The sequence below is a fragment of the Microtus pennsylvanicus genome, chromosome 11, assembly GCF_037038515.1.
Source record: "Microtus pennsylvanicus isolate mMicPen1 chromosome 11, mMicPen1.hap1, whole genome shotgun sequence".
Taxonomy (NCBI): domain Eukaryota; kingdom Metazoa; phylum Chordata; class Mammalia; order Rodentia; family Cricetidae; genus Microtus; species Microtus pennsylvanicus.
Genome location: NC_134589.1, coordinates 51,932,172 through 51,951,951, shown reverse-complemented (window position 1 = coordinate 51,951,951; position 19,780 = coordinate 51,932,172). Strand labels below are relative to the sequence as shown.

The window sequence follows — 19,780 nt, the reverse complement described above, 5'->3', positions numbered from 1 at the left end:
CCCGCCAGACGTCTTCTCCACTCAGCACAAGTTTTACAAAGGCGTATATAGGAGGAACCGGGACACTAAATGAACACAGCCCTGATTGGGCACCTTTGGACCTTATTTGCATGGGCAAGCTGGATTGGCTGACTTCTTGGGTGGCCAGGGCGGTGTTGGTTCCGCGCGTGACCACCCACAGCTATGGCCGTGGTAGGGGCTGCTTTCCGCCGCCTAGGTGCCTTGTCCGGAGCTGGGGCCTTGGGTTTGGCCACCTACGGGGCACACGGTCAGGGGACGTGGGATGCAACTGGGCTGGGGGCGATCGTTGGGGTCTGGTGCGGGAAGGAACCTATAGGAAACGCTCTGTCTCTTATGGAGTAGAGATCCTTTGGAGTCCAGTTTTTCAGTGGGTCCAAAAGCTACTCGACACCTGTTTCCACCAATCGGAAGCTTTCGGGAATGCCCTTTTTCGCCAGTGTCTGCGTGGGTTCCCTGGGGATTGGGACGGTCGAGACTAAAACCCATCTGATAACTTTTGCTTCTCTCCACAGGCGCCCAATTTCCGGATGCCTACGGGAAGGAGGTGAAGTAACAGCGTTGGGGATCCCGGACTACAGGAGCAATATCTGGGCGTCTTTAAAGTGGGGGGGGGGGGGTAGGGATGTTGAAAGTAGAGGGTGAGGAGATGAATGGGAGGGGCTGCAAGCCTGTGGCTTGGGGATCTGGGGGAGCAGTAAACTGGGACTTGAAGTGCAGAGAGTGGACTTTGGTCCTGTGTGGCACTTCAGGTTCCTGGGCTTCTGTATTGCTTAGAAGAAAAAAAATCTCTCTCTTTTCTTTTTTTTCCCTTGCAGCTCTTTGACAAGGCCAACAAGCACCACTTTTTGCACAGCCTGGCCCTGTTAGGGGTGCCCTATTGCAGAAAACCCCTCTGGGTAATCAGCCCTTTGCCTAATTCTGACCAAACCCCATTCATTCTCTCATAGGGCTTTGTTCTTAAAACACTGTATTCTGTTTTCCATTTCTCTCAGGCAGGATTACTGCTAGCTTCTGGAACTACCTTATTCTGTACCAGCTTTTACTACCAGGCTCTGAGTGGAGACACTAGCATCCAGACCGCGGGTCCTGTCGGAGGGAGCCTGCTGATCTTGGGCTGGCTTGCCTTGGCTTTGTGAGGTCTCCTGTTTAGTTGTCCTGTCCCGGACTTTCTGTGTAACTGGGGGGGGGGGGTGGTAAAGAAGAAATGAAAAGAAAATGGCAATAAAAAAAATAAAGAACTTTGGCATCTTCATTCATCTAACCCTAGCAAGGAAGGGTAGAGAGTCAACCCTTGAATTCCTTGCATTTCTCAGACTTACTAATAAGCCTTGGCCCTGGAATCCTGTGCTTTACAAGGTACGGTAATTAATGGTGGGCAAGACTCATATAGAATGCTTGAAATAATGCAGCTTCCTACCCAAGAAGCACATGGGAATTGTAGATTTTAGTAAGTCCATTCGTGTAGTTCATTGAAAGTTTTCCCCCAGTGCTGGGGATTGACCCCAAAGCCTTGGAAATGTTAGACAATTACTCTACCGTTGAGTTCTATGCCCAACTGCCTCTTGCCTTAGCCTCCTGCTAGTTGAGATTACTGGTGTGAGAATCTGGTTAGTTGCGAGTGGTGGCTTTAGTGCAACAGTGTCCAACTGGAGAAAGAAATGTGTTACATGCTGACACACTCCAGCAGTGAGAGCCAGCCAAGACAGAAGAGTCATGTGATTAGTTGTAAACTGTTGTAACGTCAGCGCAGAGCAGAGTGTTACGTATTGGGCATCAGAAAATGACTCACAGTGCTTGAGATGGACCCTAAGACCTAGTGTGTGGAGGAACTCAGTGTAAGGAGACTGGAGTAGAAGGGGAAGGGTGTGGCGGTGGCGTGGGTCTTCTCTGTGGCTGAGTTTTGAACTGAGGCAGGCAAAGAGACACACGGTTGCAAAGCAGATCTGACTAACACTCACAGAATGGAGAGAAATGGAAGTTGTTTAGGGGACAGCATTTAGTGAGCCAGTGTTGATGGAGTGGCAGACACCAAAGAGGGCCGGCCTGGGCAGGACGGACGCTGTCGTTTCCTGACAGAGCTCCTTAACTAGCAGTAGGAACTGGGTTGGAAACAAGTAAACAAACAGATACATTGGTTGCTATGCGCTTAGCTCCTTAACTAGTAGTAGGAACTGGGTTGGAAACAACACACAGATACGTTGGTTGCTATGTAGTAGCTCCTTAACTAGTAGTAGGAACTGGGTTGGAAACAACTAAACACACAGATACATTGGTTGCTATGCACTTTGCTCCTTAACTAGTAGTTGGAACTGGGTTGGAAACAACTAAACACACAGATACATTGGTTGCTATGCGCTTAAAGGGAAAGAATGGCTGGGCTGGGCCGTGGAGCATGTTCCCACTCTGATGGGAAGACCCTACCCAGCAAGGAGGTCCTAGTGAAAAAGGACCAAGACCAAAAAGACAAGAACTGAACAAGATCACATAAAATGTTTATCATTTAGACAGTGTCCACACACCTTCAGAAACCAAAGTGTGCACCTTCAATATATTATATGAACTGCTATAAAAAAACAAAGCCAGGGCTGGAGAGATGGCTCAGTGGTTAAGAGCATTGCCTGCTCTTCTAAAGCTCCTGAGTTCAATTCCCAGCAACCACATGGTGGCTCACAACCATCTGTAATGAGGCCTGCAGGCATACACGCAGACAGAATATTGTATACATAGTAAATAAATAAATATTTCTTTAAAAACAAAGCCAGATGTGGTAGTACGTGCAGTACTTGGAAAACAAGACGCTGAAGGATTACAAAAGCCAGCTCAGGCTATGTAACAAGACCAAACAAAAATAGAGTGGTCCGGTCCCAGGTCGGTGGTAGTCGCAGTATCTGCATACTGGGTGTCTTGCTTTGACCATGGCCGAAAGGGAAACGTATATTCAGGCAAAAGGAATGGCTAACAAGACAGGTTGAAAGAAGCAGCCCCAAGTCCTGGAGAGAAAAAGCCAGATGAATAGGAGTAAGGACAAAACCAGCGTGGCACCCATGAGCTAAGAGACTCCAGATGGTGGGAGCAGGCCTTAAAGATGGCGGTTAAATTGCCTCTTTTTTTTTTTTCCAATTTTTTTTTCAAGACAGGGTTTCTCTGTAGTTTTTGGTGCCTGTCCTGGAACTAGCTCTTGTAGACCAGGCTGGCCTCAAACTCACAGAGATCCTCCTGCCTCTGCCTCCTGAGTGCTGGGATTAAAGACGTGCGCCACCACCGCCCAGCTAAATTACCCAACTCTTATGTGCAGTACAGTAGTTAAGTTACTAAGTTTTAAGTCATCCTTTTAGGCTCTTATTTGTGTGCGTGATTTTATCTTCTTGAGATAGGGTCTCCTGTATTCCAGACTAGACTCAAAGACCCTATATAGAAAAGGGTGATTTTGAACTCTTGATATTTTTTGGAGGGGGTTGGCATTGAGACTGGGTCTATCTAGCTATCTTTCTACCTATATCATCTATCTATCTCCCTCCCTCTGGTGTGCTGGAACTCACTCTGTAGACTAGGCTGGCCTCAAACTCACTGAGATCCACCCGTCTCTGGTGGGATTAAAGGCAAGCGCCACCACCACCCCAGCTATATTGGCATACTTTTAAGATTAGGATTTTTATTTCCTACCCTCAGCCCTGCTAAGATGCAGATTCCTTTTATTTTTTTAAATTTGTTATTATTATATGTGTGTGTGTGTGTGTGTGTGTAGTGTGGACATCAAAGGACAAACCTCAGGGGTTCTCTCTTTCAGGCATGGGCTCTGGGAATAAACCCAAGCCCTCACTCAGTCTTGCAGAGCAAGCGCTTCTACCTGCTGAGCCATCCCGCCAGCTCTGAGCTGCAGATTCCTGTGCTAACAGTTTTTGTGTGGCTTGTGTCTTTGTTACTTTTCTATTGCTGTGATTAGACACCCTAACCAAGGCAATTCATACAAGAGTTTGTTTGGGGCTTACAGTTTCAGAGGGTGAGTCCATGACCAGCCTGACAGGGCAGGCAGGCAGGCAGGCATGTCACTGGGGCAGTAGCTGGGAGCTCACATCTCTATCCACAAGCACCAGGCGGATGGCTAAGTGGGAATGGTGTGGGCTTTTGAGGTGGAGTCTGCCTCCAGTAAAAGGCCACTTCCAGTGAGGCCGCACTTCCTGAACAGTTCTCCCAGCTGGAGACTTAGCGTTCAACAATATGAGCCTATGGGGGCCATTCTCACTGAAATCAGTTGTTTGCGTGAGCTGGGCTCCTGTAGCCCATGCTGGTCTCAGAATATCTGTGTATCCATGATCTCTTGATCTTCCTGTGTATCCTCTGTGTATCCTTCAACTCTTGATCCTCCTGCCTCCATCTCCTAAGTGCTAGGATTACAGGCCTGAGCAACAGGCCTGGCTTGCCAAAACTTTTAGGGTCACATCAAGAGAAAATATGCATCAGTGTGACAGGATGCCAGGAGCTGTCACAGAAGGGCACAGGCATCCAGGGCACACATACGGAACATACGGGAGGGATCAAGAGAGGGGTCCCCGGGCTGAAGCTTCTTTTGGGGACCACAGCATTTCCCGTATGTGTTAGTTTCCCACGACAGGACTGGACTACATAACTTGAAGGGAGCACAAGCCAACAGTGGGGAACTCGATGGTTTGGTTCACCAGGCTTACAACCACAGCAAGGTTTCCAAGTGGTTCACAGTATGGACTTTCTCTCACTAAAGCCGGACAGGGTAGAGAGTGCCTTGAACCATGTAGGAAACAAAATAGAAGCCCAGGGCTAGAACATAGCTGAGTAGCAGACCACTTGACTAGCATAGACAGGCTTCCTAGCACCAAACACACACACACACGCATGCTCACATACACACACAGGAGGGTAATGTAAAGATGATATTGATAATAAGAATAGAGACAGTTCCTGAGCAGGTTTCTGTTTTTTTCCTTTAAAGACAGGCTCTCACTGTGTAGTCTGGCCCTGTAGAACTCACTATGTAGACTAGGCTGACCTTGTCTCTGCCTTCCGAGTGCTGAGATTAAAGGTATATATCATTATGCCAGGCTAAAGTCAGGCTTGTTGTTAGTGGAATGAACTACATAGCTAGGCATAATGGTGAATGCCTTCAATCCCAGCACTTGGGAGGCAAGGACAGACATATCTCTGTGAATTGGAGACTAACCTGGTCTACATAGAGAATTCCAGGACAGCCAGAGCAACATAGTGAGACCCTGTCTCAAGTAAAAGAAAAAAAAAAAAAGAATAAAAAATGTTCTGCATGTGTGGTTGTAAGCTAAAGTGGGTGAGCTGGGGCTCACATTTTCCTAACACCTCCCAAGGTTAAACTCTTCTATTTTAGGGTCTCGAGAGATGGCCCAGTGGTTAAGAACACTGGCTGCTATTCCAGAGGACCTGGGTTTGATTCCCAGCACATACATGTTAGTTTACAACCCTAAATCCAGTTTCAGGGGATCCAACACCTTCTAATCTGACCTCCACTGGCACTGCGTGCACCTTGTGTAGAGACACACACGCAGGCAAAACATCTATACACATAAAATAATAAGAACTGGAAAACAATGCAGACTTCAGCAATGGAATCACGGCCCTGGTTATTAAGACTATCCAAGCCAGTGTGCTCAGTCTTCCACTGAGGTGGGCTTGTCTAGACTCTGGGGACTGTTAAGGCTGTGTTTTCAGGGTTAGTAAGAAGTCACCAAAGGAAAGGACACAGGATCTTAGAAGTAACAAGCCAACAGGGAAAAGAACACCGATGAAAGCAGGGATTGGATGGGCAGGCAGGAAGTGACTGGCGAGAGCAAGAGGGGCATTTGTGTTGTGCAGCGGGGTCTCCCAAGCCAAGCGTGACTCACCTTCCAATTCTCTTTTGCTTACATCCTATCTCTGAGCCATGATGAAGTCATGTTTCCTCAAATGCTCTTACCACCGGCGCTACTGCCCTGGTTTCTGGTCCAATCCATCACATTATACTCAGATTGCTGCAAGAACCTCCCTCCTCCTCGCCTTTGCCTACCTGCAGCCTCATGAGTTCTAACACTGTAGTTCTCAGTTTTGCCTGTACGACAAAAGCTGGAATCCTCAGAGTTCCTGTACCTGCACCTCGTCTCAGACATTAAAATATAATTGATAACAAGATCCAGGCAGAAGTGGTGGGCTGTTTTGTTATTTTTAAATAGCATCTCACTTCCAAGATGACCTGGAACTCATGGTGACCCTCCTGCCTCGGTCTTCAAAGCACTGCAATTTCGGTCGTGATCGACACCTACCCAGATACTATGCTTTCTTTTGAGGGAGGGGGTCTTTAGCGAGTCTTGCTATTGTTGACCTGACTTGTTCTGGAACTCATTGGCCTCATACCTCCTGCCTCTCCCTTCCTGAATGCTGGGATTACAAGCGTGTGCCACCATGCAGAGGAATGGGGACCTGTTCTGTTCAAGTGTTTTTCCTTGAGCCTCACCTCACGCACATTCATTATTGATCCCTCTCGGCAGTAGCCTGTCACGCGTGTGATAGGTGCACCTGAACTGAGAGGTACCGGAGTAGGTCAACGCTGCGACAGGGAGAGAGCACAGCGAGGTCGCCCGGTGGTAGGAGAACGCCGAGCCAACTCTGGAAGCCCATGAGTGTGAACGCTGCTCCGCTGCGTCAGCGACGCCCGACCCGCCCTTGGGAGGAGGATCGCGGGGTCTGGAGCAGCCACGCGGTGGGGAGGTAGCACTGCCGCCCGCCGGGAAGGTAAGGGTCGCGGAGTGGGGATTGGGCCGCAGTCCCTCCTACAGCTCAGATCTCCACGCCTCTGCAGTCGGAGCGGAAGGGGCGGGACCGCTGCGAACAAGGCGCACAAGGTCCAAGGTCCGCGGCCCCGGGGGAGGAAAAGAGTCTGTTTTCTGCGCAGACGCCCCGCCCGAGACGGGGGCGGGGCTTAGGTGACCTGGGGGTGGGGTTAGATTCCGGGCCCGCCTCCACCAGCGCCTGTGAGCCCTGGAGTGCATGGCCCCCCGGCTTATTTTGGGGGCTTCAGGTGAGCCGGACCATAGAAGGGTCAGGGAGACCTTCCTCGAGGTCAGGTCGTCAGTCTGACCGCAGGTCCATCTGACCTGCCGTCTGCCAACAGCCATCTCCGCAGAAAATGGGAGAACAAAGGGAGGGGGCGGTCCTGAGGCCCCTAAGGAAATTCAGGGTCCCAGGTACCCCGCCCCGCCCGCTGACACTTTCGGTTTCTCCCCGAGTCGTAGGCGCCGCCCAAGAGACCCTGGGCCCGCGCTAGGCGCAGCTGCCTCTTCGCCTTTGCCTGTCCGTCTTTGTGTCTGTGTCTGTCTGGCTGTTCCCGAGCTTGTCTCTACTCCAGAACTAAGCCTCCCGGACGCCGACAGCCCAAGCCTCCCCTCCCCTTTCCCATGGCAGGTACGTGGGCGCTAGGCTGGGGTCTGCATTATCCCCCTTCACGAACTTGGGTGCCGGGTGTTTCAGAACACATTCTCCAGGAATGTGCTCAGACTGGCTGCGTGGGGCCCTCCCTTCCTCCTGGGGAGCCACCGCCCTGCCGCCCCCCCCCCCGCCCCGCTCCATCATTCTCTGCCTCTTATGTTTCCCTCGGGTGCTCCTGTCCCTTGGGCTGAGAAAGAAGAGGACAAAGCCACAGGTAACTTTCTAACCTACCCCTGCTCCCCTACAGGCTACGTACCCCCCAAAGGCTACGCCCCTTCGCCCCCACCTCCCTACCCCGTGACAGCTGGATATCCAGAGCCTGCGCTGCATCCTGGACCCGGACAGGCACCAGTGCCTGCCCAGGTGCCGGCCCCTGCGCCCGGCTTCGCTCTCTTCCCCTCGCCAGGCCCCGTGGCCCCAGGGTCTCCTGCTCCTTTCTTGCCACTGCCAGGGGTGCCTTCTGGCCTCGAATTCCTAGTGCAGGTGAGTGGGAGGAAGGATGGCTGGGAGAACTGTTGATGTTTGGGCTGATGGATAAGGTCACCGCTTCTCTTAACTCTTTACAGATTGATCAAATTTTGATTCATCAGAAGACTGAACGAGTGGAAAGTGAGTAGGAGGAGGACCAAGTTGGGCTTCATGATCTTTGCGACAGTGGTGCGCTTCTGGGCAGGTGAGGTCCCTGAACCTCAGCATGTTACCCTTAACAGCGTTCCTAGGCTGGGAGACCTGTAACAGGTATGAACTTCGCTCCGGGACCGGACAGCAACTGGGTCAGGCAGCTGAGGAGAGCAACTGTTGTGCCCGTCTGTGCTGTGGTGCCCGCCGGCCACTTCGTGTCCGCCTAGCGGACCCTGCGGACCGCGAGGTGCTCCGCCTCATCCGCCCACTCCACTGTGGCTGCAGCTGCTGCCCCTGTGGCCTTCAGGAGGTGGGTAGAGTAGGTTTTGTGGTGGTTGGTAGACAGTATAGAGACTGGCCCAAAAAGAGTTGTGCTTAATAGGAGGGGAAGGTTTAGTGTGGTTCTGAACCGAAGACGTCTGGCACCAGTGAAGAGCTCTGGCCAGGTATCCTGTCTAACCCTGTCTGCCTCCCTCTCCAGATGGAAGTGCAGGCTCCACCTGGTACCACCATCGGCCACGTGCTGCAGACCTGGCATCCCTTCCTTCCTAAGTTTTCCATCCTGGATGCTGATCGCCAGACTGTGCTTCGAGTTGTGGGGCCTTGCTGGACCTGTAGCTGTGGTGCAGACACCAACTTTGAGGTATTATAAGTAGGGCGCGATTCCTAGGCTCTTCATAAACCAAGATGGGGGCTAATGAGATGGCTCAGAGGGGAAAGGCACTTGTGCCACCAAGTTTGACAACCTGAGTTCTAGCCATGAGTCCCACATGGTGGAAGACGAGAATCAGCTCCTGCAAAACTGTCCTCCGCTCTCCACACACATACCATGGAGCGTACACAGTCAACCAATCAATCAATCAATCAACAAGTGTAGTTAGAAAAACAAGGTGGTAGCTTCTGATGATTCAGAATCTCTCGTGATCCCCACTTTTGCTGTCAGTTTCTTCCACCCAAAGATGAGATGGTTCCGTGGACCCATAAAAGCACAGCAAAAAAAGATTTCATGGTGGCGCACACCTTTAATCCCAGCACACAGAAGCAGGTGGATCTCTGTGAGTGTGAGGCCAGCCTGGTCTATATGGTGAGTTCTAGGACAGACAGAACTATAGAGACCCTGTCTAAAAAAACAAAAAAAAAAAAAAACTCACCTTCAGGCCAAGGCTGAATGTTCCCTGCAGCCCTGTAGGAGGTCTAGGGGAGAGTCTGAGGCCAATCTAGATCTAAGGTGGAGGACTGTTATCTTCGTCTTCTTTCAGTGGTTAAGGTTGCTGTAGACTGGACCCATGTAGCTGCTGGACCTATCTGTAAGCATAGGCCCTGCAGTACTTTAACCCTTGACTTGTCCTGCAAACCTAAAAGTCCAAATGACCCTGCCAACCTGAAGTCCAGGTGGCTTCCTCTCACCAATCCAGAGCCAGAAGAACCCAAGTGGTGAGGATTTCAGAATGAGACTTGGGAAATGCTTTGGCTCTTAGAAGACAGAGGCACTGCTCGGAGTTCTTTAAGGGATGATTCTCCGTTCAGATAAAGGAGAAATAACAGGTTTCATCCAGCAGAGGTGCCTCACCTAAGGTTGTCTGCAGAAAGTGAGTCACTTGGTAGTCAGAGGGAGTTGTTGGCCTGAGAACTGGTTGGAAAGGAGATAATTGTGTGATCCCTGGATGGGAACGTGTGTGTCGTGGGATTCTCAGGGAGCCGGTGTCCCTTTCATGAACGGTCCATACTTGATCTGCCCTCTCGGCAACGCAGAGTTGGTAGCAGACTCGCTGAGCCTGGGAACTAGGCTGCAGGAAGTTTCCTGCAGCTGCAGGACGAGCTGGGAAGAGGATGCAGAGGATGTAGAAGGAAATCGCTTCAGTTCTCTTCCCTGGACCAGGAAGTCACTGAGTCACCACTGACCTCCACATGGCTGGCTTGTTCTTGCTGAGCTGAGAGGCCAGTGGCAATCAGTCCTCAGAGGCTGCCTGTTGGCACCTGTCGGCTAGGATTGGCTAGCCTTCAGATGGGGTTCACATGCAATGCTGGAAAGGAAGAAAAATCCCACTTTTGGGAGGGTATTTGACTCCTCCCCTCGCCCTCTCAGCTCTCTCCCTTGCACAGAGCACATACTTTGCCTACAGCACCAGCCCTGGGTGTCAGGAATACCGGTAACCAAAACAGGCCTAGCAGCGAGTCATTTATCTCTGAATGCAGTTATATTGCACATGGCCTTTGGAAAGCAACAGATCTAAATCTAAATTCTAGTCTTCATGGTGTATTCATGCAGCCTAGGGTGCGTTTGCCCTGCCGTCACTGAGGATACAGTCTACCCAACTCACGTGTGCCACTGTCTAGTGAGGCAGGAGGCACGTGAGATGGACAGCGTGTTCCCCAGTGGGACCCTTCTTCCCTCCCAACAGGTGAAGACTAAGGATGAATCTCGCAGTGTGGGCCGCATCAGCAAGCAGTGGGGAGGGCTGCTCCGGGAAGCCCTCACAGATGCCGACGACTTCGGCCTGCAGTTCCCACTAGATCTAGACGTGAGGGTGAAGGCTGTGCTGCTGGGAGCCACGTTCCTCATTGTGAGTTGGTGGTCCCTTCCCTGCCTACTGCTCCTTTCCTGTTAGCCGAAGCTTTGTTCGCTTCCTGGGCCCTTACTAGGCTAGGCACGTGTGTGGTGGGTTTCAGGTCCGGAGCTGACCCAGCCAGATGTCCCATTGACAGTGACCTTTCCTTAGGATTATATGTTCTTCGAGAAACGAGGAGGCGCCGGGCCCTCTGCCGTCACCAGTTAGAAGCCAGCTCAGTATGAGGAGACCATCACCTCAACCAGAATTCAAGATGGTCAACCGCCCTGGCCTTTTCCTCCTGAGGCAACCCCTTCCTTGGCATACACTGCAGCAGACAGACAGGTGGCTGAGTGGTGGGGACCATTGTGTCCCATCCCTTCCCTCTCCTCCCCCCTCCTTCACCTGTGGCCTGCAGTGGAGTATGCATGAGAACCCTTCCTGTGTCTTACCATCTCCCGGCAGTCCCTACCCACACACTACTAGATTTTGGACTTTCCTGCCCTCTCCTTCCCACCTTCCTCCAGGGCCTCTGCACAGGAGGAGACTTATCCAGGGCTGGTGGGTAAACAGCAAGCAGCACCAAAGATGGCAGCCACGCCACCCTTCCCTCATGTCACCTTAGCCAGTTAGTTTAGCTTCAGAAGGTGGCACTTTGAAGGGACCCCGCCTCCTCATTAGTAGCTGGAGAGGCGGGGACCCAGTGCCAACTTCCTAACCCCCTGGGCCCTGCCAGGTGCTTTCTGCAGCTTCCTGTGCCTTAGTTAACCCCTTCCTTCCCCTGCTGGAGGAAGGAGGCTGTGTCTTTGTATGTTGTACTCATATAAAGTTTGCAACTTTTTAAACCTTGGAAGATGTATGTGATGGAAAGGGAAGAAGAGAGAACCGGTGTGGGATAAAAGAAAGGGAATAGCAGCGGGGCTAGAAGTGGCCATCTCATAATCTATAGCATTTGTATTAAAGAAAAAAAATACTTGAGTCCAAAAACTGAGTTTTCATCACCCATGGTGATTCCAGACCAAAACCAAAGCAAGTCAGTGTCTAAGACGGGTGTCCCACGAAGTCTAGTGAGGTAGCTAGTGACAGGTCTAACAGTTGGTCCATGGTCCAGTACAGCTACTCGATCGTTGTCTGTCGTGAGCAGAGGCTTCCTTGGCAGCTTTGTTCTTTCAAGTCATGTTCAAGTGGGAATGCAGGCAGAGTGAACTAGATCCTTCTTGGTCCAGTCAGAGCCCCCAGAGGCCAAGGAACAGGGCACGGAGGAAACTCTCATCAGTGCCTGACCCGGTGCCCTGCACACTTCCTATACCTCCTCCACGGCAAGGAAGCTCTCCCGTGGTGTGAAAGTCTGCCTCTGTCAAGACCTCATGGTTTCTGTTCGGTCCCATCAGGTCAGACTCTAAGTGGGCCAGGTTCTCCACGCTGGGAGCCATCCCCAGGATGTAGGGTTCAGGACCGGGCCAGGACGTAGCGACTGGCTGCTGATAGGTCCCACTGGTGATGCTCCAGGATGCGCCGACAGTCTGCTCTGGACCTGTTACTGAGGTGGAAGAGCTGGTCTACCTGTGGGAGCAGGAAGGAGGGAAGCTGACCACTAGGGGGCAGAGCAGGAGAAGAGGGAACCTGGAGAAGGGGCTGGCTTTACCTTGAGGTTCCGGATAGCAGACGCCACATCTCCCCCAGAGGTTCTCAGTGCCACTTGACACTGCTGGTGGGTGACTCCGTGTACACTTAGCTCCACCTGCGGGGGACAAATCCTGGTCTAGCTCTTGTCTGAACCTATAGGCCCTTTGAACACCAAGTCATGTCAGTTGAGACCTCACCTCTATAATCTTCCTCTGCCACTCGGGGTCTGACGACGGGCCTCCAGAAGGGACAGTGGCTTTGCTGGCTCCAGGTACTCCGGTGCGGTGATTGTGTGATTTGGGCCAGGGAGGCCGTGGTTTGTGGGGCTGGATGGGCTGAGAAGAGCTGGAGATAAAAGGTGGGCGTGGAGGCAGGTCTGGGAGCCCCTGGGGCATAGCTCTCGCATGTCGAAGTTCTGGAGGGCTTGAACCACCTCCTGTGGGTCGGGGACCCAGGGACAGCACTGACTCCAGACTCTTGGAAATTCCTTTGGAGTTGAGAAAGAAACAACTTGAAAGGAGGCCTACCTTCCTGCTCTCTGTCTGTCTGCACTAAACTGTATGATTCTGAAAGAATATTTAGGTACGCTAGCGGGCCTTGTCCTCAGGTGTCTGTAAGTTAGGTGGGACAGTAGCCAATAGGCCAGGTGTGCAAATGCACCAAGGCAGCTAGGGATCCAAAGAACGGTATTTGGGGCTAGACCCAGGAGACACTGTCCAGTGGGAAATCAGGGTACTTCCAATCTCTTAAAATCTCAAAGTATGCCAGGCAGTGTTTGCACACACCTCTAATCCCAGCGCTTGTTAGGCAGAGGGAGGTGGATCTCTGAGTTCAAGGCCAGCCTGAACTGCAAGAGGGAGTTCTAGGAAAGCCAGGATTGTTACACAGGGAAACCCTGTCTCAACCCCCGCCCCCCAAAAAAAGATCTTAAGGTAGGGGATTAGAGAGATGGCTCGGAGGTTAAGAGCACTGACTGCTCTTCCAGAGGACCTGAGTTCAATTCCCAGCACCTACATGGCAGCTCACAGCTGTCTGTAACTCCAGTTCTAGGGGACTGGACACCTTCACATCAATGCACATAAAATATAAAAATAAAAAAGATCTTAAAGTAAAGGTAGACTGTCCAAGGATAGCCTCTGGGGAAGGAGAACAGATATGCTAACATGGATCCAGGGTTGGGAAGGGGAATTGGAGGTTGTTCCTGAGACCCTGGGTACCACCACACTCACCTTTCATCCTCTGCAGGGGCACCTTCCTTCTCTGGCCCCGTGCTGATGGTACATCTTGGAACTTTGTCTTCTCTCTGTCCCTGTCAAAGAGAGATCCAGTTCATCCTCCAGTTCACCCACATCATGGCCTCCTTCCTCCACCCCCAAAAGAAAATGGGTCCCACATGTGCTGAGACCCACAGGGAAAGCTCAAGCAGGGGGGAAATTCTTCCTCCTGGATCATGCTAGTCCTGTCCCCAGGTTTTACTCCGGAGAAGTTGCAGGATTGGGTCAGTCCCTCCAGCCCAGCTCTGTCCCCTCCTACCCTTCAGTGACTCACCCATCCATGCTTCCTCGGCATTTCTCTCCCCGGGCAGGGGAGGCTCTGGGGGCTGGATGGGTGACTGGCGAACCCCCCACGTCTGGCAGTATCACCGCTGACGCCGGGAAGTTGCCCACTTTGAAGGTGCGGCCGTTCTGACCCTTCCAGGTTGTGGTGTCGGGGCTGTGGGAAGAGGAGCTGATGAAGAAAATGGGACCAGGGAGGGTGGCAGCTGCTCTTGCGCCACATTCGGCTCATCAAGCTGTCTTGTGGCCACATCTGCCTGGAGGAAGGGAAGCCTTTTTCTCTCCAGCACAAAAAAGGCTCTGTGGGCCAGGCAGGGCTCCAGCAGGGAGGGCAGGACAGCGCTGGAGCTCGGGGCACAGTGGAGAGGAGAGAAAAAGACCCACAAGACCAAGACTCAAGGAGATGGGGGGAAATGAAGAGACTGGGAGTCAAGACAGCTGGGGGGGATGCCTTCCCTAGGGATGCCTAGGGTATTTGAGGTTGTTACCTGCCCTCGATGATAGTGATGGGGTCACCCGGCTCCATGCGCAAAGCACCTGGCTCTGTAACTTCCCTAACGCAACGTCCTTCAGAAAGCCAAGCCTGTGGAGACAGGAAAATGTGGCTGGGTAATAAGAAATCCAAAGAAAGGACTTTCTTTTGTAGCCATCAATCAAATAAATACATACTAGTTATGTCCTCTGTGCTTAGCCCCATCCCTGTTTCCCTATTGTAACCCAAAGTAGGGTAGGGTTGCTGACATGGATTCCATGCCATGCTGGACACAGGATGCAACCACAAAGGGAAACCGTGCCTCTACTTAAGGGGACCAAGGGACAGCCACCCTGTTCACTTCTTTTTTTTTTTAATATTTTTATTTTCTTTTTTTTAATATTTATTTATTATGTATACAATATTCTGTCTGTGTGTGTGTCTGCAGACCAGAAGAGGGCACCAGACCTAATTACAGATGGTTGTGAGCCACCATGTGGTTGCCAGGTATTGAACTCAGGACCTTTGGAAGAGCAGGCGATGCTCTTAACCACTGAGCCATCTCTCCGGCCCTCACTTCTTTTATTCCATACCCAAGCCCACACGTTTGCCCCCACACATCTCAGGGGCATGCCTACTCCTCCCCAGGCCCTCTCTTTCATCTCTGCTCTTTCTCTCACTCTGCCTCCCAGCCGCTGTCAGTAACGTCCCTGTTAGCATCCTCAGACCCAGCTGGACTGAAATAACAGCTCTGATCCGTGGAGCTCCCGAGTTCCCTCAGAACAAAGACCAAAGTGCGTTAACAAGTAGATAGATTGACTTAGGGACCAGATCTGAGTTCACATGGATGGAGCCACTCTTAGCACCTCCACTTCCCGTGTGACTTTAGGTAAGTCACCCTCCCGTCAGTGCATGAACTGCCCCATCTGTTAGAGATCAAGAACAATTACCTCCAGGACAAAACGAGTGACTGAGGACACCTGTATACATATATATATGAGGGGTATAGCACACTGGCCAAGTCTTCTAACCTCTCCTTGAAGCCCTGCTCCCAACTGCAGCCCATTACTTCTGCTTGCCCTTCCACACAGAACTTCTCTCTCTTTGCTGGTCAAGCGCCCACAGAACTCTCTATTCTGAGCCTCTTTTGTGGCCAAGAAGCAAATATCGCCTCTTCTGGCTGCGTCTTTGTAGCCCCTAGCTGCCTCCTCGGGGCTCTGAGCTTCCTGCTGGGACTAACTCGTTTGGTTCAGAGCTAAGTTCCAAATTCCAGGCATCAAGACATGTTTGCCTTATGCGTGGAGTTCTGGGTGAGAGAATAAAGGGAAGAAAGGCTATGTGTGTCTGCAGAGTTGGGGATCCCCACCTCTTGAAGCAGCCCTTCCAGGTTGGAAAAGCTAGGCCGGTCTGCAGGGTGAGGGGCCCAGCAACGCAAGGCAAGTGAGTAGAGGGCCCTGGAGCAGAGAGGAGGCCTTGGCAGCCTGGCTCGGTCCTTCTCCAGCCGGTGTAAGATGAGATATGGTGGAACACCCGCCCAGGGCTCCTCGCCTCCAGAAAACATTTCCCACAGTGTCACGCCAAACATCCACACATCAGAGGCAGAGGAGAAGGCTCCATGGCGGAGGCTCTCTGGGGCACACCTGAAGCAAACACAAGTTGAAGGTGGCTAGGAATACGCCCAGCTCATCCACTGTGCACCCACTCCCGTGATTCCCTCCCCGCCCCATCAGCCTCAGAAATCCTTTGGTGCTTCTTGGCCTGATGATGCCTCCGTCCTGCCTCCTCTAGGAGACTAACAACCACCCCCTCCCTGCAACACACACTACTGCGCCCTAGCTCCCAACAGGCTGCTGTTCTCTACCTCCCAGTCCTGCCTCAAGCCAGACCATCCGAGTACCGCCCTCACCAGGCATAGGGGATGGGCCGGGGTCCGCCCATCACGTAGCGACCCCGGGTGCCGCCCAGCGGCCTCACAAGTCCAAAATCTGCCACCTTGATGGTGCGCGGTGAGGCCAGGAGCAGGTTGCGGGTAGCGAGATCCCGGTGCACTAACCCACGGGACCCCAAGTACGCCATGGCTCCTGCCAACTGACGCAGGAAAAGGCACAGTAGGGCCACAGGCAGTGGGGGTGTCGGCGCTGGGGCAGTCAGGCGCGCATGCAGGGAGCCCAGTGGCGCCAGCTCCATCACCTGCAGGAACAGAGCACCATGTAAGCCATAGTGTGGCCCCACTGGTCTTTCTCGTTGCAGCTAGCCCTAGGGCTATGAGGAAAGTCCTGAACTGCCTGTGTCTGCTCACCATCTGTAGAGGCTGGCCCAGTACAAGGCCGTGCAGGCGCAGCACGTGTGGGTGCTCCAGCTTCATCATGACAGACACTTCTCGCAGGAAGTCTCCCAGCTCAGTGCCCATAGGGCCCTCAGGACCAACACGGAGGGACTTGACAGCCACCGGGATCTGGAGGTGGGGGGAACACCATCAAGTACCCAGGATAACAGGTCAGGGCCAGTGCAGAGGCCTTGAATGAAGGAGGCAGGTTGCCTAGGCACCTTGGATCAAGCAAGCCCCTTGAACACTCACACTTTGGCCACTGGGCAGTGTCCACAGCCCTCGATGGACAACACCGAAGCAACCCGAGCCCAGGAGCTCCCCTCTGCACACGGCACCCTCTGGAATCAGACTCTTGAGTCCCCCCTCTGGCTCGTGGAGACACAGAAGACTGTCTGAGCGTGGAGCCATCTCCTTCTGTTCAGGTGCAAACCCCCCAAGGATCTGAAATAGGAGTATGAATTCAGGTGTGTGGAACCCTGATTAACCCTCCCAGCCACTCCGCTTATCGTTCCTCAAATACCAGCCCACCACCACGACCACCACATACCTTGTAGACCCAGTTCTTAGACTTGACACCCGAGCGGTACCTCTTCAGGGCTTCAGCAAGCCTGCGCTGGGCTGGGAGAGGCCACAATTAGAGGGCTAGGGAAGAGGGGGGATAGGGAAAAGTCTGGAGTGTGGGATAACAGACCAACAACTGGTCCTGGGAGAAGGCTGGGGAAGCTACAGGGCCAAGGCAAAGGGTCCTCACCAGGCCTGCCCATGCCAATGTTGTCCAGGTCCTCAGGCCTCACAAAGTCAAAATGTTCTGGCCGAGTGACGTTAAGCTCCTCAAGGATTGGCCGGTAAAACTGGGCCAGTTGGATGTCCCGGAGAAGCCGAAGTAACCACAGGGAACTGGCTTCGGGGAGCATGTCTGGAGTCGACCTCTAAGGTGGATGGCAGTCTGCTTTAAATGTGTGACCTATAGTAGGCACCAAAGACACAAAGGACAGACTCTCAGCTGCCACCCTCAACACATCAGAAACACTCAGGAACACAAGGAGAGGCAGATCAGACATGGTGAGGAACTCGGCCACATACATACCTACCTCTGGTAACCTGCCCCCATCCCCAAGACTGGGAAATCTGCTCCCCACACCCTTGAGATCTCAGAATCCTGCCTCCCAGGCTACCAAGCCAAACCATCTTTCGAGATATGGCACCCTGCCCCCGTACCCCGACATGCAAACACTGCCCATTTAGTTCTGAGCCACACTGTCCCCGTACCCCAACACGCAAACACTGCCCATTTAGTTCTGAGCCACACCTTTGCACGCATTCACTCCTCCTCATAAATGAGACAACTTGCCTGCCACACACTAACACCATACCTCAGGCACAAAGGAAGACATATAAGGGAGGTACACTGCCTCCCACCCACTACCAAACACACACACACACACACACACACATATACCTACAGATATGCTACAAAACATACCTGAGACAATCAGATACATGTCTCAAGTCCGAGACATTTCCATATTCTGCCGTGAAATGCAGGCACACACCCTCAAGCAGGTGTACCTGAGGCAACAGCCCACTTTCTCCACAAACCAAAGATACCTAGATATACCACCACACATATCTGAGGCACCAAGGATCATATAAACACAAACACAAAATGAGGACTTACTGTCACCTCATCCCAGGGATACCCAGCGTCACACACGTCTTAAACATCCAAGGCAATAACAACACTGGAGATTAAATAGGTGTCTGTTCTGAGCTGCTAACTGAAGGCTAACACCATCGCCAAGCTCAGATACTGTTCACAAAGCCACCTAGGCTGCCAGGTGTGTGGTCCTCCCACACCCACCTGCGCTCAGCTCCAGGTAGAGCCCAGGTGCTCTTCTACGTCACTTCGCCCAAGTTGGCTTCCAAGCAGTCCCACCAGCCACTATTAAATAAGACTCTAGGCCTTTGGGTCCGGGCTGCCTGCCCAAACGCTCGCCTTTATTACACACCTGACCCTCTCCCTGATCCCGCTGTAGTTAAGCCACGAGGAAGCCCTGGATTGCAGGTGGGGGTGGGGTGGGAGGCACGGAGAATCACCCCAGAAGGCCTAGGAACTGAGAGTAGAAGAAAGTTCAGGCCCAGGAAGATCCTGAGTTGCACCACAGGTAGGAAGGGAGGAACCAGAGAAGGCAGCCAAGAAGAAATGCTGAGCGGGAGGAAATGCTGAACTGGAGAAAGGGATCCAGCGCCGCACCCCAAAGGGATCCTGCTGGTCTCAGCCCCGGGCGCCCCTTCTAGGTGCGGAGTCTCACCTGGCAGAGCCGGAAGAAGCTGCTGCGGAGCCGCCCAAGCGGAGGGCATTAAATCCTAGGAAGGGCGGGACCCCAGACCGCGGAGGGCGGGTCCTGGAAGCTGGCCCTGAGCAATCGAGGACCAATTCCCTGGTGGCACTTGGTGGCGGACGCCCAGATTGCGCTCCTCCCCCTTGTTGGACAGGTGAGCCTCTAAGACGGTCGTTAACCTCCCTTCCGTTTGCTTTTCTGCAAAGCCTTGGCAGTCTTCCCCACTCTCCCTACATCTCCCGGGCCTGCCCCACATGCTGCCGCTCCCCAAAGACTTCACCGAAGTAGTAGGCACCTACTACTCGGCCCAGGTATGGGTCAAGCAGGACATAGGCACTGTCTTTAGGAGAGAGGCGCTAACAGGCATTTTGTAACTCTTGAAGAGAATCCAAGGGACAGGATGCTTTTGGAACGGAGCCAGGGCAGTGTTTATGTTGCTACAGACGTCAGTTCTGGTCCTGGACCGAGTCGAGAAGTGAGGCTGGGAGCCCTCACTCCCCAAGGGCCTCCTTCCCTCTTTCAGATGCTTCCTCTCTAACTCAGCCCTGTGTAGCTTATGTCTGTGCGGCCGCATGAATATATGGGCACCATGTGCGTGCGTGTTGGTGCTCACAGATGCCAGAAGAGAGTGTTGGATCCCCTGAAACTGGAGTTACAGGTGGGTGTGAGCCACCGAAGTGGGTGCTGGGAACTGAATGCAGTTCTCTGCAAAGAGCAGCTGAACCGTCTCCCCAGCCTCCTCCCCACCGCACCACTGTTTTGAGACAAGGTCTCACTATGTAGCCCATGCTTAAACTCACAGG

At 52.7% G+C, this 19,780-nt stretch overlaps 3 protein-coding genes across 6 annotated transcripts; 2 read left to right on the top strand and 1 right to left on the bottom strand.

Annotated features, from left to right (window-relative positions):
* Positions 1–128: 128 nt before the first annotated feature.
* Positions 129–1,212, top strand: Tmem256 (transmembrane protein 256). Of its 2 annotated transcripts, none has more exons than XM_075991982.1 (4): positions 129–268; positions 534–565; positions 837–917; positions 1,014–1,212. In XM_075991982.1, the coding sequence occupies exons 1-4, from the start codon at positions 184–186 to the stop codon at positions 1,155–1,157; spliced, it is 342 nt and encodes a 113-aa protein (XP_075848097.1). In that variant the 5' UTR covers positions 129–183; the 3' UTR covers positions 1,158–1,212. The 2 variants fall into 2 exon arrangements, with proteins under 2 accessions (XP_075848097.1, XP_075848098.1); XM_075991983.1 differs by having other exon boundaries at positions 139–217.
* A 5,492-nt stretch (positions 1,213–6,704) lies between these two features.
* Positions 6,705–11,501, top strand: Plscr3 (phospholipid scramblase 3). 3 transcript variants are annotated; one of them, XM_075991977.1, is made up of 8 exons: positions 6,705–6,789; positions 7,290–7,458; positions 7,730–7,965; positions 8,049–8,091; positions 8,193–8,413; positions 8,585–8,746; positions 10,506–10,667; positions 10,824–11,501. In XM_075991977.1, exons 2-8 carry the CDS (start codon positions 7,452–7,454, stop codon positions 10,878–10,880), a joined length of 888 nt encoding a protein of 295 aa, XP_075848092.1. In that variant the 5' UTR covers positions 6,705–6,789; positions 7,290–7,451; the 3' UTR covers positions 10,881–11,501. The 3 variants fall into 3 exon arrangements, with proteins under 3 accessions (XP_075848092.1, XP_075848090.1, XP_075848091.1); XM_075991975.1 differs by lacking the exon at positions 6,705–6,789 and adding an exon at positions 6,981–7,075; XM_075991976.1 differs by lacking the exon at positions 6,705–6,789 and adding an exon at positions 6,985–7,075 and having other exon boundaries at positions 7,284–7,458.
* Positions 11,502–11,560: 59 nt separating this feature from the next.
* Tnk1 (tyrosine kinase non receptor 1) lies at positions 11,561–19,017 on the bottom strand. Its single transcript, XM_075991974.1, has 13 exons — positions 18,948–19,017; positions 17,387–17,599; positions 17,183–17,253; positions 16,885–17,076; positions 16,606–16,761; positions 16,213–16,496; positions 15,673–15,946; positions 14,323–14,417; positions 13,827–13,991; positions 13,508–13,587; positions 12,476–12,765; positions 12,298–12,393; positions 11,561–12,215 (listed from the first exon to the last, which is right to left on the bottom strand). The coding sequence occupies exons 2-13, from the start codon at positions 17,547–17,549 to the stop codon at positions 12,102–12,104; spliced, it is 1,980 nt and encodes a 659-aa protein (XP_075848089.1). The 5' UTR covers positions 17,550–17,599; positions 18,948–19,017; the 3' UTR covers positions 11,561–12,101.
* Positions 19,018–19,780: the final 763 nt, after the last annotated feature.